The following is a 15,639-nucleotide window of genomic DNA, read 5'->3' as shown; positions in this document are numbered from 1 at the left end:
TGTACATGCTAGGATTTGTGCTGTCCTGTGAAAGGTCAAGTGAATGAGGAGGACGATCGAAGTGAGCGAAGACAGAAAAGAGGATCGTCAAAGTGGAGGTTGGACCGAAGAGTGAAAGAGTGGAGGGAGCAAGATTTGCATGTTCTGACAGGTCGACTGTGTTGTTGTTTTCCAAGAGTCATCTCGCGGAGAGTCTCAACTCCTTCATCTCTCACTCAACAGGACATGACGAACCACATCTCAGCAAACGTAGAGAGACGACGAACGCTTCGAAGTCACATCTAAAACGGAGGAATTTGATCATTGCACGAGCTAGCCAATCAACCACTTCCCTCACGCCTGCCGCAATGTCCTCTTCACCCGCCAAGACACGTCGTGAGAAGCTCGACGTCGAATCCCCCCAAGATCGAGAGGCGAGACTGGGTGAGTGTATACGAAAATCAACGGCCATGTTTCCAGTACATGACCCGACGGTGCTTCTCGTGCTGATCCGCGTCCCCACACAGGTCAATTGCTCTCCGGAATCTCGACGCAAGGAGATGAAGGTCGGAAATCACCTTCATCACCTATAAATCCGATACCGTCCCGACCATCTGCTGTTCCCGAGAGTGATGGTGCGTATATCACTACTCCTCACCTGTCGTCTGCGCCGTCGTATCACCTCGTCCTTTCCCGAACGTGTGGGAGATATTCCCCTTATCTTCCTTCTGCGCCGATCTCGTGTGCCGAGCTCTCTTTGCGGTTCCTACTTCCTGGAGCCTGAATGAATGCTGGCTCCTATTGATTGGACACCAACTGATACTTGTTCCTCGCTATAACAGCCCTTGCACGAGCCCGAGCTTTCCTACCATTACTACAAGCCTCGAACACCGAGCTGTTAGCAAGAGCGGCCGAAGATCCGGACGCAGTAGACATTGAGAAAGCCGATGGGGATAGGATCATAGCGATGGTACGTTGACTTCTTCGATCATCCAGGTCCGTCAACGTTCCCTTCACTGCCCTGGTCAAGTGCCGTCCTTGGGAGAATGTTACGAACTCTAGCTCGCATCTGTCGAAGCGATATGCTGATTCACACTCAGGATCTCGGACTGGGCGTTTTCGACGCTCCGCAAAATCCCTCCGGCGATCTTGGCCCAATAGTCGATTCGAGACCGCCTGCCGGTCTCAGGTCTGAAGAAAGGGAGGACGACGATGATGAGGAGAGCAGTGAAGAAGAAGAAGAAGAAGAGAGCGACGACGACGAAAGCTCAAGTGAAGAGAGTAGCGGGAGTGGGGACGAGGTCGAGAAGAAGGCCTCATAGCATCATGCGTGGTCACACGCCGAAACGAGGACGACAGACGATCGTGTATTCATCATCATGTAGTATCAGCCATTTTTGCAGCATACAGGCCGCTGGTCCCGCCTATGCGGCCTTACTGATTCCATCATGGACCTTCGTAACCTTATGCGAATCTAAGCGCAGAGTCTTTGAGAATATCAACTCGTGTTCAAAGATATCGAAGGTATCGAAGGTTTATACGTAACAAAGTAATATTCATGGTCATGGCGGAATGGCCGTCATGACACTATACCTGAAAGCTATGATTCCCTTACAGTGTAATTGCCTTCCGTTGTTCAGTGATCATCCCCTCTTACCAAGTTGCTGTCCCTTGATGAACTATGTGCCGTTCATGGGCGAAATGTGACCTTGCTTTTGGTCAAGCCTAGGCCAGTCTGGCTGTAAGTCACCCATCATCAAATAACAAAGAGGGCACATATGTGTGGAAGATCTTGCTTGTTGCTGTGCCAATGCATATGTAAGTAAATATCTCATAAGACCAGTAATAATCAAAATGGACATTGATTGTTTGTCAGAAGCAGTGCAATATCTTATGACTAGATGATAACAGTGAACAGAAGTGAAAGTGACATTTGCATAAAGCTCCTTCTATCCATAAGCTCATCCACATTGACAGACTAATGCCACTGGCCAGGTCATTATTAGGTGTCTCTACCGTTTGGATCCGATCTGGAAGTTGCCTCTGAACCTGGATGATCAGCAGTCATCAGTGTTGGTCATCAAGATCCTTGTAGTAGTGCCAGAAGCGTCAGATATATCAAAAGAACAGGTTGTTTCAAGTGCCATGGACATCTAATCAAGGTCGGTGGATGTATCTGGCCACTCACGCAAAGGTGAGGTCACAGAAAGGGGTCTCTGCAAAAGGGGTAGAGGTGACCTTGAACTGTTACCACTACTTGGGCTCCGAGAGAGTCCCACACTGGCAGCAGGTGGACGGAGATGTGAGACATCACTGTTTTCGCTATTGCTGCGGTGACCATTGGTGTGGAACCCATTGGTGGTGTGACCATTGTTGGTGATGCTCCTTGTCCTGTTGAATTGACCTATTGGAATGCATTAGGTCATTGCCCCACCTGAGAATAATGTTGCTATGTGCTTACCATGGGGGAGTGATCCAGTATGTCTGGCCATGTTGTCACTGGACGCTCCATCCAGACTGGTACCTCCCTGGAAAACAACCGGCAAAGGGGTGAGATAAGCATCTATGATCACGAAAGAAGGGGGGTTTGGCCCTACCTGGGATGCTTGACTGCCATCTGAAATCAATCCAGCTTGCTGCAATGCATGGCCAACATCGGGCTGAAGGTGTTACTTAGTGTAAGACAGTCATGTACAAGAGAACAAAGGAACTAGGACTGCTCACAGAAGATTCAGAGGACCCAGAACGATCATGGTTTTCTCCATGGTCCCTTATAAGTCTTCTACCCCGCCCATTTACACCATTGGTGTTGGCACTGGGCTCAGAGACGTCGCTGGATGTGGAATCAGAGTCTGTAATGCCATTGATCACTGCAGAGGTTCCATTGATCCCAGCGTTGGAAGCATTGTGATTTCCATTGGTAGACATGGTGTGTTGAGCAAAAAAGGTAGGAAGGGATGTGTTCTGAGTTGAGTTTTGGTAATAAGCACCAGCTTTGATATGTTTGACAGAGAGAGGACAAGTGAAGAAAAAGATGATCTGTGTAGGGCAGTCAACACCTCTATTATACTTGTTGGCATGGAATATTGGACTAAAGCACACACTGCTTCCTTTTAGTTCATGTTATCTTCAACAAACTTGTGAGAAACACAAAATGTTCAATCATAATTAGACAATCTATGAGAACCCTTTGGCTACAAGGAGACCTTTTACAAAAGGTGACATCTGTTGGTTATGTTTGACCTAGTTGAGAGGCAGTCTTCCTGTGTGCTTGACTCTTGGCTGTGATGTCACACCGTTTGTTGCCAAGCCTGTCATCAGTAAACTTCAATGGGATTGATGCCCTGATCAAAGGACAAGCACAGATTGTTGTTGTCATGACGGCCATTCCGCCACGGCCACAAATAAGCCATTATTATGTAAATGTCATGGAGCTACACCAACCAACGGAGATATCCGTTGTTCAGCACACAAGGCAAATTGTGAAAAGCTGACTATCGTTGATGTACTCTTGATTTGGAACAAGATACGTGATGTTGGCGAGACTTGGGCTAAGTCATGATCTTACTTGAGGGTTCACTGATGAGCACAGCCAAGTACGTTGTAGTACTCCTCTGCGTAGGCATAATATCACTTCCGCCAAGGTGATTCCGTGTGGTACTACCGAGATTTAGCGGAAGAGGGGAGTCACAGGGTTCTCATTAGACCCAATACTAGCCGGAGCTTTCGTAAAGAAATTTGTACGAGGTAACTGGGTACTTCGGTTGACTTGGTAGGGGGAACAATTCATATATTAATCTACGGATAGCTTAAGGCTAGGCTAACTACAACTAAGAGTACTAAGAGAAGAAGAAGCTCCCTAACTATCTGTCCTTTGATCGACTAAGTCTCGTCGGAGCATCCTGCGCGGTAGAGCTTCACTCTACCTTCTCACAATCGTATTCGTCCAAGCCTCGCCTGACTCTCCCACGATCATATTTGTTTGCGCCTCGCTCTACCCTCTCACGATGGTATTTGCCTACACCTTGTCCGACTATAACAAAACCAGGTTCTTCCCCAAGCTAATTTCCTCCCACTCCTATGCACTACAACGTGTTGGTCGATGTATCAAGGTTGTTCAAGATGATGATATTCAAAGGTACTACGATAGGACAAAAATCTAGAATCAACGGGGAACTCCTTTCTTCTCCTACTATGTTCATGTATATATCGCTTTCTTTGCACAAGTTTGCCAAATCTTGTGTCATGACGGCCATTCCGCCACGACCACAAATAAGCCATCATTATACAAACCCTCACGATCTCTCGACATCTTCAATATCTTCAAGCACAACTCGATATACTTGCCAAAGACCGAGCTAAAGGGCGCTGCAGGTGAACAATAGAAACAGGAGGAAGTTGATCAATGTTCTATGCGTCCTGGTGGATGCGTTAGTGGAGATACATATATACATCGTCTAAGTTCTTGTTGTTCCAGTCTTTCCCTAGTGATTTCTCGATTGAAAGTCATACCTAGTACCTTGCTCATCGTTCAGCAACATCACTGTGGTACTGTCACGATTGTATACCAATAAGGCCAACTCCCAACAAAGTTCCCAGGAGTTTGACAAACAATTGAACAAAACGGCATTCATCGGAGAAAGAACCGAAACGTCGGCAAACTTATCAACCCTATTCACCACATACGGTAAATACACAAATTGTTCAGCCACTCAAGGTTTCTTTCTACATCCGGTGAAAATGTCGTTACACATGCAAGGTTTGGCAAACTTGTGCGAAGAAAGGGATATATACATGAACGTAGTAGAAGGAGAAAAGAGTTCCCCGTTGATTCTACCTTTGAATATTATCATCTTGAATAACCTTGATACATCGACCAACACTTACTTGGCTGTTCTTGACAGAGAACCCTCAAGTTAGAACACGATTTAGCCCCAAGTCTCACCAACATCGCCTATCTTGTCCCAAGCTGGGAGCACATCAACGATAGTAGGCTTTTCATTGTTTGCCTTGTAAGCTGAACGACGGATATTCCCGTTGGTTGGTGTAGCCCTTTGACAGAACTGCTATAAGCCCTTCTAGATATGGGTGTCAAGATCCTTGCTATCCTTGCTATCCTCGTTATCCTCATTATCCTTGCTATCCTTGCTATCCTCGTTATCCTCATTATCCTTGTTATCCTAGTCATCATCATTTCCCTAAATCGTACTGTCCCGCTGTGTGATAGGGCTCATTGACTGAGGTGTCATGACGGCCATTCCGCCACAACCACAAATAAGCCATTATTACGGAAACCCTCTTGATATCTTCGACTTCTTCGATATCTTCGAGCACAACTCGATATACTTGCCGAAGACCGAGCTAAAGGGCGCTGCAGGTGAACGATAGAAACAGGAAGAAGTTGATCGATGTTCTACGCATCCTGGCAGATGGATTAGTGGAGATATATATACATAGTCTTAGTTCTCGTTGTTCTAGTCTTTGTTTAGCGATTTCTCGATTGAAAGTCATACCTAGTACCTTGCTCATCGTTCAACGATATCACTGTGGTACCTCAGTCTATCTAGAACTGCTACAAGCCCTTCTAGATATCCGTGTCAAGTTCCTCGCTATACTCGCTATCCTCGTTATCCTCGTTATTCTCGTTATCCTTGTTATCATCGTTTCCTCATATCGTACTGTCTTGTTGTGTGATAGGGCTCATTGACTGAGGCCACATTGACCATTGTGACATATGACAAGGAGTTACATGATGGAACTCATCACATTTACACATAGCTTGTTTCTTGCATTTGGGACATGTAGTCTGCCTGGGACTTCCTGGTCTATGATGTCAGTGCAGTCAATACTCATGGTCAATGTCATTCCTTTTTGCATGTATCAAGTTGACAATGGTCTGAGCAAGTAGTAGCGAAACAATGCCACATAGAGTGGAGCATGATTAGATTAGATCTTTGCCATGCTCTGGTTCCGAAAACTTCTTCTCGGGTTTGTGAACCTCCTTGACGGTCATTGCCCTTTTGCAACCTCTTTTGCAAGCAGTTGCTTATCGATTGAGTGTCACACTGCCCATCTCAATGACGGAAAACCTGACGCCCGAACAAGCCCAGGCGTTATGGGATGCTGGAGGTTTTCTTGTCCTGACGGATCTGCCAGAAGGTAGCGAGTTCGGTATCGACGGAACGTGAGTGATTGTTACTTGTCTAATATGTCTCTTCACAAGGCATGGCTACGAAGTCGTTCACTGGATGCTCATCACTATGCAGCTGTCACGTCGTTCGCCGCTTTTCAGGCATCAAGTTCGTTCCTCCCGGACTTCACCTCATGTCTTGGTCGGTCCCTACCTCTTCCTCGTCGTCTTCTCCTGAGCAAACTGTCGCGGGTCCATCGACTATACCAATCCGACATGGGTTGTTTCGAGAGTTCAGACCACGAGAGAGGGTCGTACTTCGCTACGATGCTCAGTCCGAATCCGTCTCATTTGGGGCAGCCCATACAGAGAGCTCATTGATATCCGACGACCATCTGCGAACGTTGGACAGAGAAATGGCACCCTATCCGTTCGAAGGCTTGGAGAAGTGGAAGGCTCAGATTACCGAGATCACTCCCGATGTCCTGACCATGGTCCTGGGCGATGGACGGATAGACGGACTAATTGGTGCTGATGGAGAAGAAGAGGACAAGGAGCTGAAACATGTCGCAAGTGATTTGGCCAAAATAAGACTGGACGATATCGACGGACACAGAATAATGAAGTTTCCAAAGTTCAGCCTGCGGCGAAGCTGGAGGGATGGAGCTGTCGGCGAGGAGGTTACCAAGTACGCGAAGGACAAGAGCTGGTTATTGGGAAGTGTGATCAAGGATCAGATGGACAACGGTGAGTACTGCGTGTCATACAGTCGCTCGGCGACGCTTTTTGCTCACGTTCTCGAGTTGACTGCGGCTAACGTGTCGGATACGGTCGTTTCACAGAACCTTCCAGACTCCTTGCGAACTTGCAGCTCGCCTTCGTCATCCTTCTCCACCTCTCCTCCTATTCCGCCTTACTGGTTTACAAACGTTTCCTCACCCTGCTGTGTCAGTCATCCTCCTTCCTTTCATCTCCTCCCGAGTATCTTCCAGCCTCGCTCAGCTCATCCAAAACGATCCGGCGGATATCCCTCTCACTCCTCCATACTCTCGCCGCACAATTAGATGCCCTACCGGAAGGGTCTTTCGAAACAGAATTGCCGGAGCTGGATTCATTCTTCTTGGAGCAAATTGAGAGCCTGCGCAAGAATCTTGGTACTGCTATGTGGGGTTCGTCAGGGTGGAAAGAAGCGGATCGCGAGATCATCAAGGCAGGATGGAATAAACTTAGAGATACAGCATGGAACAAGTGGAGATGGGATATCGATGAGCTCGGTCACATCGTTGAGGAGGACGACGGAGAAGAGGAGGAGGGGGAATACGCTCCCATTGTTGTAGAGACGTGAAGAGATACAGATACATAGATTTTATACCGATACTGAGGTTCTAGCTGAGTCTCATACTGATATCGCCTGATCAAAGGATACCTGGTATGACGGCGGTCCTGCTTGACGGATACTTGTCCCCGAACTTCTCCTGATACCATTTGTGACCGCTCATAGCCCTAGGAAGCATGGATGTGATTTCCGCGAGCACGAACATCCATGGAGGTGCTAGTAGGGCCGAAGGCCACCAGACTCCAGCGATGATGGAGCTTGCTGTTTTTGCCAAGCCGGGCTTCAAGTGTAACGCTTCTAGAGATGGCACTGGGATGAGCGGGTAGGGCGAAGCGGCCAGAGCGAAGCTTGTCCATTCTAACCTGTTTCCATCGCGATCGCGAAGAGTCAGCTTTGATACGAGCCACAACGCAAAGATCGAGTGCTACTCACCATTCACACAGGTAATTGGGGAAAGATACATATCGGAAAAGGCCACCTCGGGGTATCTTGTACCTCCCAGCTTTCGGATCATCATCCTCTGGAAGATCAGCGAGCACTAGTCGCTTTCCTTTAGGCCGACGAAGGTCGTTCAGTATCTCGTCGTGGTATACTACGCACCAGATCTATATCAGCACCGTAAGCTGGCTCTGGTGGAGCGCCATAGACGGACCGTTACCAACGAAGCCAGCTGCCCAGCCCGTCACTCCCAACCAGAATCTCCAGCTTAAGCGTGTTGGCGCATAGAACGCTAGCCCGATCGCAAGTAGATATGCATTACTGAGACACGATCATTTTCGCGTCAGCGACCAGTCGTGACGTGAGACACTGTGATACTGACATCAGATTGAAGACAGCGGCAGCAAGCGGTATCGTCACATGCAGCGGTGATCTTTTCGGGGACAGAAGAAGAGGAGAGACCACTGCTCGATGGAGATAGTGTGTGAGATAAAGTCCCTGTAAAGATGCCTGTCAACGCGCTAATATGGTGAGATCTTAACCTCTCGATCGCTCACTGCCAGTACTCTTGCGGGCGGACTGAGAGGTGGACGACTTGCACTGCAGAGCGTAGCGATGAGTGTCACAGGCTGTAAGCGAAATGGAAAGCATTCGATCAGCGATCTGATTCACAGCTTCGCGTCAATGATCCGTTGCTCACAGCTACCAGCTCCATACCCGCCCAAGCGGCATTACCTTGAGAAACCAAGTCAGCTGCGTCATCATATACGGTACATTTGGATTAATGAACGGAGAGGACCACGCAAACTCACCGGGCAGGTTCCATTTCGAGGTCAGCCTGGAAAAACGCCCAAATGGGGCGTCCACGACGTAGAGGGTCAGCGGAGCATGGAGAGGAAAGAGGTGATAAGTGATCAGCGATGGAAAAAACGCTGCTGGAGGGACCATCTTTCGCCGTCAGAGTAACGAACAGGAGAACTTCCACGATCTTGTTCAAGTGGATTTGACTTTTGTCGATCACGTCCACTAAGGGGGCGATATCTTGAAAGATAGCCGCGTAACACAGTGAATCGATCATGTCACTAGCTGGGACCCTCTCAGTTTATGAACTTTTCACGTGCCGTTGCCATGGACCGTGATTGTATGCATATTTGGGTAATGGCTTCGATCAAACCCTGACAAAATTGGGAAAATAGACGAAGAACAAGAGCAAAGGTAGAAACGAAAAACTATCGTAGATGCTGTACATACACTGTCGTGCTCACACGCCTTCTCAATCCATCATGGGAGTCTCTTCCTAACATATCTACTCCGCTGAAAATAAACAGAACCATCTCCGATGCCAGCTCAATGCCCGCTCAAAGCTCTGTGGACGCTCGCTCTCAACGCAGCGTGTTCAGATCCCACACTGCCGACCTGAGTTTGCTGTTGTGACCTTTCATCGTCTCCTCTGTCTGTGAATCTCGATCCTTCTCCTTCGCCGTGTCCAGCATCTTCTGTGAGGTCCAAAATCCTCCTAGCAAGAGTAGCGATCTCGCCTTCGCCTTCTTGGTCGGTAAGACCATCATCCTCGAAATCGTCGTCTGATCCCTGTGAGACATCATTGGGGTCCCGACGGTTGCCGGATCGAGAAGGTGGCGGAGACGCGGCAAGCTGACGAATGGATGAAATAAGAATAGGAGAGGATCGAATGTTGTTGGTCAGTTGTTCGTCTTCGGCTTCGAGAAGCTGTACAATAGTCTGCGGTGAACATGGTCAGCGATTACGGCTGCGCAACAAAGATCATGGATGCTTACCCAAACTGCTATGTGTTGGAAGGTGATGTCAGAACTGCTGAGGAATCGTACGAGGTAGGCGTGTAAGCCTCCGTCAGGTTTGTTCCAGACAGCGTTGAAAGGCGCGTAGTCCTCCGCGGCCTTGGAAGAGAGATTGCCCAAAGCAGCAGCACTGTTGCCTTGCACCTCGACGCTAGGAGAGTTGGTGAGGGGGATCAAAACCTCGCAGATACCCATTTCGAGTAATTGAGGCTTGAGGTCATCTGATGAAGGGAGTCAGTAGCTGACTGCCGAAAACTAGTGGCTCACTCACCACTAAGAGCCAAGACCGCTACACAAGCTGTCATTTCACTCTGCACCCCTAATGGAACGGTCAAGACCAGCTCTTTGATCCTCTCCACTGCTCCCGCTTCAACGATAGCTCCCTTGTTCCTCTCACTACTGGCTGCAAGGTTTCGCAAGGTTGAGATGGCGTGACATTGGACCTCTTCGTTCTCGTCGAATGACAGAAGCTCAATGAGTGGTTGCAGGAAGCCAGAGTCAATGATCGGAGACTCGTTAGCAGGGTGAATTGAGACGTTGCGAACACAAGCTGCGGCTGAAAGGATGAGGGGGAGGAAGGAGGAGTGGAGGAGGCGGAGGAGCGGCTTGAGACCGTCGAACTTGACAATTTCGAGCTGGTATTTCTCTGCAAAGCGGTTCAGTACATTTGTGCTTATGTGTAATCATGATACTCACCGTCACTGGCAAGATTTCGCAGAGCAAGTGCAGCTTGACATTGCACTTTCAAACTTTGGCTGCCCATGAGCTGGACAAGGCTTTGGACGAGTTTTGGCTCGGTCTGGGCAAGCTTTTTTCGGTTGGATGCTGGACAGCTCTGTCAACCAAGCTTCCGCTAGTCGGACACGACTACTTACCATCCACAGCAATGTTGCTCAATGCAGTAGTGCAATAATACTGTACATCGGTGTCGGGCGAGTTCAAAAGACTGACCAAGACCGGGATAGCTCCAGCTGCAACGAGTTGCTGTCGGTTCTCGTCTACGTTGGGTACGAGTATCAGTGCTGGATCTCAAACTGTCATATTCGAGACTGAGCGGCACCCACCTGAGTGAGTCATGTTCAGCAAAGCCCCTGTTGCATTCCTCTGCACCCTCATGTCTTTTGATCGCGCTAGTCGAGTCAACGGGATGAGTGCTCCGGACTTGGCGATCTGGGTCTTGTTTTCGTCTGGTAGTGACTGCTGTCAGTTCGAGTCCTCTTCGGCTTCCGTGCTAGGATCAGCTCACCATGCGTGGCGAGGTTAGTCACACAACCGACTGCATTGCATTGAACCTCCACATTGGAACTCAACATTTGGCGTATGAGAGGTTCCAATCCACCAAGAGACACGATAAGGAGTTTGTTCTCCGCTGATTGAAGTATACCATCAGCTGTGGCTCAGATCCTCCATCGGTTTCCAGCTTGGGACTACTCACCATTTACAGCCAAGTTTCCAAGAGCCGCACTAGCCGCTCGTTGGACCTCATGATCGTGACTCGTGAGAAGATATAAGACGGGGTCCAAAGTGTCTCTGCCCACTTCTCGAACCTCTTTTTCTGTGATCTCCGCGAACGCTAAAGCTGCTGACCGTTGAAGATCAACATTGTCGGAGAATGAAAGGGTTGTCAACGCTGCGAGAGGGGATCCTGTGAAGAAGTTTGTTGTTGATCGGTCTAAAATGATGACTGACAGTCAGCATAGCCGCGCAGGGAATGGCCGTCGGTACGACGACGATAGACCACAGGCGAGTGAGGTTGTCTGACACTCACTTTCGAGGTATTGCAGGAGATCAGCAACCGCTTCTCGCTCATTCTCGAGCAACAGCGGCTCGTAACTGTTCTTCCGCCTTGGTCCGCCTACGTCAACAATACGTCAGTATCCGCACACCGCAGCTTGTTGGTATGATCGAGCGTACAGCAGCTGCATACACCACCCATGGTGTTCCTGTCTCCAACGAGGGATTATGTATACTGTCGACTCCTACGTTCCAAGAACTAGCGGAAGTTGACTATAACTTCGCTATGGGAATAAAGGAAGCGCTAGTGCTTGAGTCCGTTGGTCGTCGATCGTCTTTTCCCTTTTCCGAAAGCGTGAGTTGAACTTGTGATGCGCTGTTGCGTATCCGTGACTGTTGGGAGGGGAGTGGGTGGGCGATACGAGGATCAGTATTGCGGAGACGAACAGAGGATGGTCGAGGATGATGATGATGATGTCTATGTGGTGTAGAAGAGGTGAGTGTCTATGCCCCGGTTGTTGAGTTTGTGTATGCGAGTAAGCGCGTCAGAGGAGACTCTTGAGGAATACGGAATCAAATATCGGATATAACCGGTAAATATCTCGTTGTGGCGATCGTACGGTCGCCATTGACGATTGACACGACTTGCCACTGAACCAGCATACATTCTCGTCGCATTCATCTGTCCTGCTATTGAGTCTGTTCCTCAGCCTCAACGATCAAGCTCAAGGACAATGTACGACGGACCGGTACGAGGAGGTTAGTGGCCAGCTTGCTGTTCTCCATCCGCAGAAAGAAGAGCTGATTTCGCGCGCAGGTACACGAGGTGGACAGGGTGACTTCAAATGGTCTGCCGTTGCCGACGACAAGCATCGAGGTGGGTCTGAGAGTCTTATGGCTGCCATGTGAAGTATCCGTCCGCTGAGATCAGAACGATTATTCAGAAAACTACCTCGGTCACTCGATCAATGCTCCTGTCGGGAGATGGCAGAAGAACAAAGATATACACTGGTACAATCGAGATGTGAACGAGAACGATACCGAGAAAGCAGCTCGAGAACGTGCGGAAGAGATCAGACGTGTGAAAGAGCAGGAGGAGGATGCTCTGGCCGTAGCGTTGGGATTCGCGCCTGTCAAACGGAATACGGAGGGAGAAGGAACAGGTGCGAATGATGTCCCGGTTAAGAAGAGCGAGAAGGACGAGGAGATTGAAAGGTTGGAAAAGGAGGAAAGGAAACGAGAGAAAGCGTGAGTCTGTGACGTGTCGACTCAACGACCGGAACGAGGGAACTTTGTGCTGAAGTTGTTGTCGTGCTTTGACAGGCTTCGTAAAGAGCAACGAGGACTGAAACGAGCTGAGAAAGAGGTCAAGAAGGAGGAGAAAGACAGACGACGGTCACACCGTTCTGAATCAAGAAGACATTATGACAATCAATCAGACTACGAGCGAGAACGCGACCGACATCAAAGTCGACGACATCGAGAGGACAACGCTGATCACGAGCGGCATCGAGATATATATGGAAGTCAGCGGAGAAGAGATGCGGAGGACAACAGACACAGGAGTTATCGTCACCGCGATGACCGGGACGACCGACGGGACAGGGACAAAAGAGATAGCGAAGACAGAGACAGAGATAGAGATAGAGACAGGGACAGACGGAAAGATGATCATCGTCGCTCTAGAGACAGGGAGGATTCCAGGACACCGCCTATCAAGCGGGAACATTCTAGGTCGCCGAAAAGAAATGGGCGAACACCTGAATATCGTCGTCTCGGCAGGGAGGCTGACGTGAAGCCGAGTCGGGACGACCTGGACAGAACGGGGTAGAGATGTCCTTCATTCGAGGCACTGAGGGTGCATGTGCGCCGTTCCGTATGCAAGCATGTGTATTGCCGCGATATACTACGAACTGCACCAAACAATCAGCCAGCTTACCGGAAGAAGTAGGAGAGGAAGTATTTGATTTTGCCACACCATTTGCGGCCATGATGATGATGGGATGATATTTGGATCCGGCAAGGCGCGACAGAGACACTCGTAGACATTTTGCTTTCATCATGATATCAATTTAAACGATTTGGCGTCTCACTCTGTTGACATCAACAAGTGTTCTGTTCATTCCACACCTCAGCGCATCGCATCGAACAAAACACAACCATCATGTCCTGGTTCTCGTCAGTGTCTCTCAAACCTGTCATCGCGCACAGAATCTCATTAGCCTACGGTACGCTGTGATTCTGATCAAATGGCTGACTCCACCATCCTCCACTTTGCACGAAATATAGATCACAATCGTCCAACTCTGCACCCGGAGGTCCTACCTTCTTCCCCGTCACATCGTACAACAGTGGCTTCGGTGCACTTACTCCCGAGGATACTGCGGTGAGTCTTCGTCCGCCAACCTTCCGCGAACGCCTTCATGTCTGTCAAAACATATAGTTGTTGTTCGTTCATCAGACGCTGACGATCGGGTTTCCTGATTGACATAGTGGTCGAATACAAGCAACAAGGGGTTCCAAACCGAGACACAAGTATGGTACACCATCCTCGAAGATGGGAGCATGTTGATGGTGCAGGTGATCTGGTCATACATAGGGTGAGCATTTCAGGCTGCCTTGCAAGAAGGTTTCGACTGCCATCGAGCGAAAGACCCATATCTCACATTCGCTCGATCTAGCTTGTTCCTTGTTCCCGCAACTACCCAAATGACATTCAAGCATTACAACCCCAAGACTGGCAAGACGACATGGCGGTCTGTCAATGCTACCGGTGCCAAATTCCACGATCGGGGCTGCAAGTCTGACCAATTCGTAAGTGGTTCGGCCGACGGTTTATTGGTCCCGCTTCCCTTTGTCAATCAACTTGCTTACCGTCTCTTTCCCCGTCCTGCAGGAGATCAGACATGCCGGTACACCCACCACCGAAGAGACATACACCATCTCAGCTCATCTGGACAAGACTGTCCAGCTCAACATCACCTATACTCGACCCTCTTCTGCACCTGGATTCAAGTATGGTGAAGGTCCTGAAGGAGGTATCTCTACGTTTGGCAAAGATAGGACGCCAGAGAAGCGAGATGGATATGTTGTTCAGTGAGTGTGACCTCATCGTCGTCCATCAGTGATCAGTCACGAGTGAACAGACGCAAGAGAATGCGGTGAATTCTGACTGGCGAACCTTTGTAGCCGATTCCATCCACTCATGCACAGCGCTGGAACAGTCATCATCGATGGTCAAGTTGTCGACGCCAAGGGTGACGCTATCTTCATTCACGCCATCCAAGGCATGAGGCCCAATCTTGTGAGTTTCGGGGTTGCGCTCACGCGTGCAGAGACCATGTCGAGCTGACAATACCCATGCTTCAAGGTCGCTTCTCGATGGAACTTTGCGTTCTTTACGAGCGGCGGCGGATTTGAAGAGGGTAAATTGGGAAGTGTCCGAGCGGTCCAAATGGAGTTTGAGACCACTGTGAGTGATTTACGTCCGGTAAACTCCGTTAACCTGCTGATATCTCTTGCTATCTTACTAGGATGATTATGGACCCAGCGGCCCCAAGTCCGGGCGAACCAAGGTCAATGTTGGAGCTGTCTACACTTCTGGCCAAGAGCCAGTCCCTTTCCTCATAACGGGTCAAACCCACTCACCGGCCAGCAGCGAGAAACCCGTGTATCCCACCTCGTCGCAAGATGTCTCTTCCGCGAGACATATCTCCCCTGCCAAGGACAAGGAGACAGGCTATGCTGTTCCCGAAGGACTGGAGTTCAAGTGGGAGGGAGATAGGAGAGATGGCAAGGGTAGAATCTCGGCGATTTCCAAGCAGGAGAAGGCGGGAGCTGTCCTTGGTCAAGGAGGTCTGATAGAGAAGGTGGATGTGCTGGCGGAGATTCCATACGTGATCAGGAAAGGATTGGCAGCTGTCACAGGGACCAAGCCATACATCTACCAGGTGGGTTATCAGTGTCAGCAGCGAATTATTTGTGCTTTGACCATAAATCTCCACAAAGAGGTGGAGGACATCGTTCAAGAGATGAGGGAGAGAAAGAGTGGGTGCTGATCTCATCCTTTTCTCGGACTTTACAGTGGCACAACCCCTCAACACTCGACGTCACAATTGGCGATGAGACCATCCCCGTCAAGGGCTGGCTCTACACCGAAGCATCTTACGTTTCAGAGTAATACAACGGGGAGAAACACGTCGAGG

The 15,639-nt window shown here is 49.3% G+C and overlaps 6 protein-coding genes across 6 annotated transcripts; 4 read left to right on the top strand and 2 right to left on the bottom strand.

Moving 5' to 3' along the window:
* Positions 1-347: 347 nt before the first annotated feature.
* On the top strand, positions 348-1,301 carry IAR55_001759 (uncharacterized protein; the record flags this gene model as incomplete). Its single annotated transcript, XM_066944882.1, has 4 exons — positions 348-423; positions 507-614; positions 822-949; positions 1,080-1,301. The coding sequence occupies 4 exons, from the start codon at positions 348-350 to the stop codon at positions 1,299-1,301; spliced, it is 534 nt and encodes a 177-aa protein (XP_066804805.1).
* Positions 1,302-6,056: 4,755 nt separating this feature from the next.
* Positions 6,057-7,454, top strand: IAR55_001758 (uncharacterized protein; the record flags this gene model as incomplete). The annotated part of the gene is made up of 3 exons (XM_066944881.1): positions 6,057-6,163; positions 6,246-6,856; positions 6,952-7,454. The coding sequence occupies 3 exons, from the start codon at positions 6,057-6,059 to the stop codon at positions 7,452-7,454; spliced, it is 1,221 nt and encodes a 406-aa protein (XP_066804804.1).
* A 70-nt stretch (positions 7,455-7,524) lies between these two features.
* IAR55_001757 (uncharacterized protein) lies at positions 7,525-8,831 on the bottom strand (the record flags this gene model as incomplete). The annotated part of the gene is made up of 7 exons (XM_066944880.1): positions 7,525-7,807; positions 7,878-8,037; positions 8,098-8,204; positions 8,266-8,381; positions 8,441-8,512; positions 8,584-8,618; positions 8,696-8,831. 7 exons carry the CDS (start codon positions 8,829-8,831, stop codon positions 7,525-7,527), a joined length of 909 nt encoding a protein of 302 aa, XP_066804803.1.
* Positions 8,832-9,230: 399 nt separating this feature from the next.
* Positions 9,231-11,636, bottom strand: IAR55_001756 (vacuolar protein 8; the record flags this gene model as incomplete). Its single annotated transcript, XM_066944879.1, has 10 exons — positions 9,231-9,623; positions 9,680-9,921; positions 9,972-10,346; positions 10,397-10,525; positions 10,576-10,698; positions 10,765-10,887; positions 10,947-11,069; positions 11,136-11,372; positions 11,469-11,555; positions 11,615-11,636. The coding sequence occupies 10 exons, from the start codon at positions 11,634-11,636 to the stop codon at positions 9,231-9,233; spliced, it is 1,854 nt and encodes a 617-aa protein (XP_066804802.1).
* Positions 11,637-12,168: 532 nt separating this feature from the next.
* Positions 12,169-13,265, top strand: IAR55_001755 (uncharacterized protein; the record flags this gene model as incomplete). Its single annotated transcript, XM_066944878.1, has 4 exons — positions 12,169-12,193; positions 12,252-12,311; positions 12,379-12,682; positions 12,758-13,265. The coding sequence occupies 4 exons, from the start codon at positions 12,169-12,171 to the stop codon at positions 13,263-13,265; spliced, it is 897 nt and encodes a 298-aa protein (XP_066804801.1).
* Positions 13,266-13,598: 333 nt separating this feature from the next.
* On the top strand, positions 13,599-15,614 carry IAR55_001754 (uncharacterized protein; the record flags this gene model as incomplete). Its single annotated transcript, XM_066944877.1, has 9 exons — positions 13,599-13,612; positions 13,724-13,820; positions 13,928-14,034; positions 14,116-14,248; positions 14,331-14,530; positions 14,624-14,738; positions 14,805-14,906; positions 14,968-15,384; positions 15,519-15,614. The coding sequence occupies 9 exons, from the start codon at positions 13,599-13,601 to the stop codon at positions 15,612-15,614; spliced, it is 1,281 nt and encodes a 426-aa protein (XP_066804800.1).
* Between the last annotated feature and the right edge of the window lie 25 nt (positions 15,615-15,639).

This window comes from Kwoniella newhampshirensis, chromosome 3 (assembly GCF_039105145.1).
Source record: "Kwoniella newhampshirensis strain CBS 13917 chromosome 3, whole genome shotgun sequence".
In the NCBI taxonomy this organism is placed as follows: Eukaryota; Fungi; Basidiomycota; class Tremellomycetes; order Tremellales; family Cryptococcaceae; genus Kwoniella; species Kwoniella newhampshirensis.
Note: the sequence above shows the minus strand (reverse complement) of the source record. Positions and strands in the feature narration are given on the sequence as shown.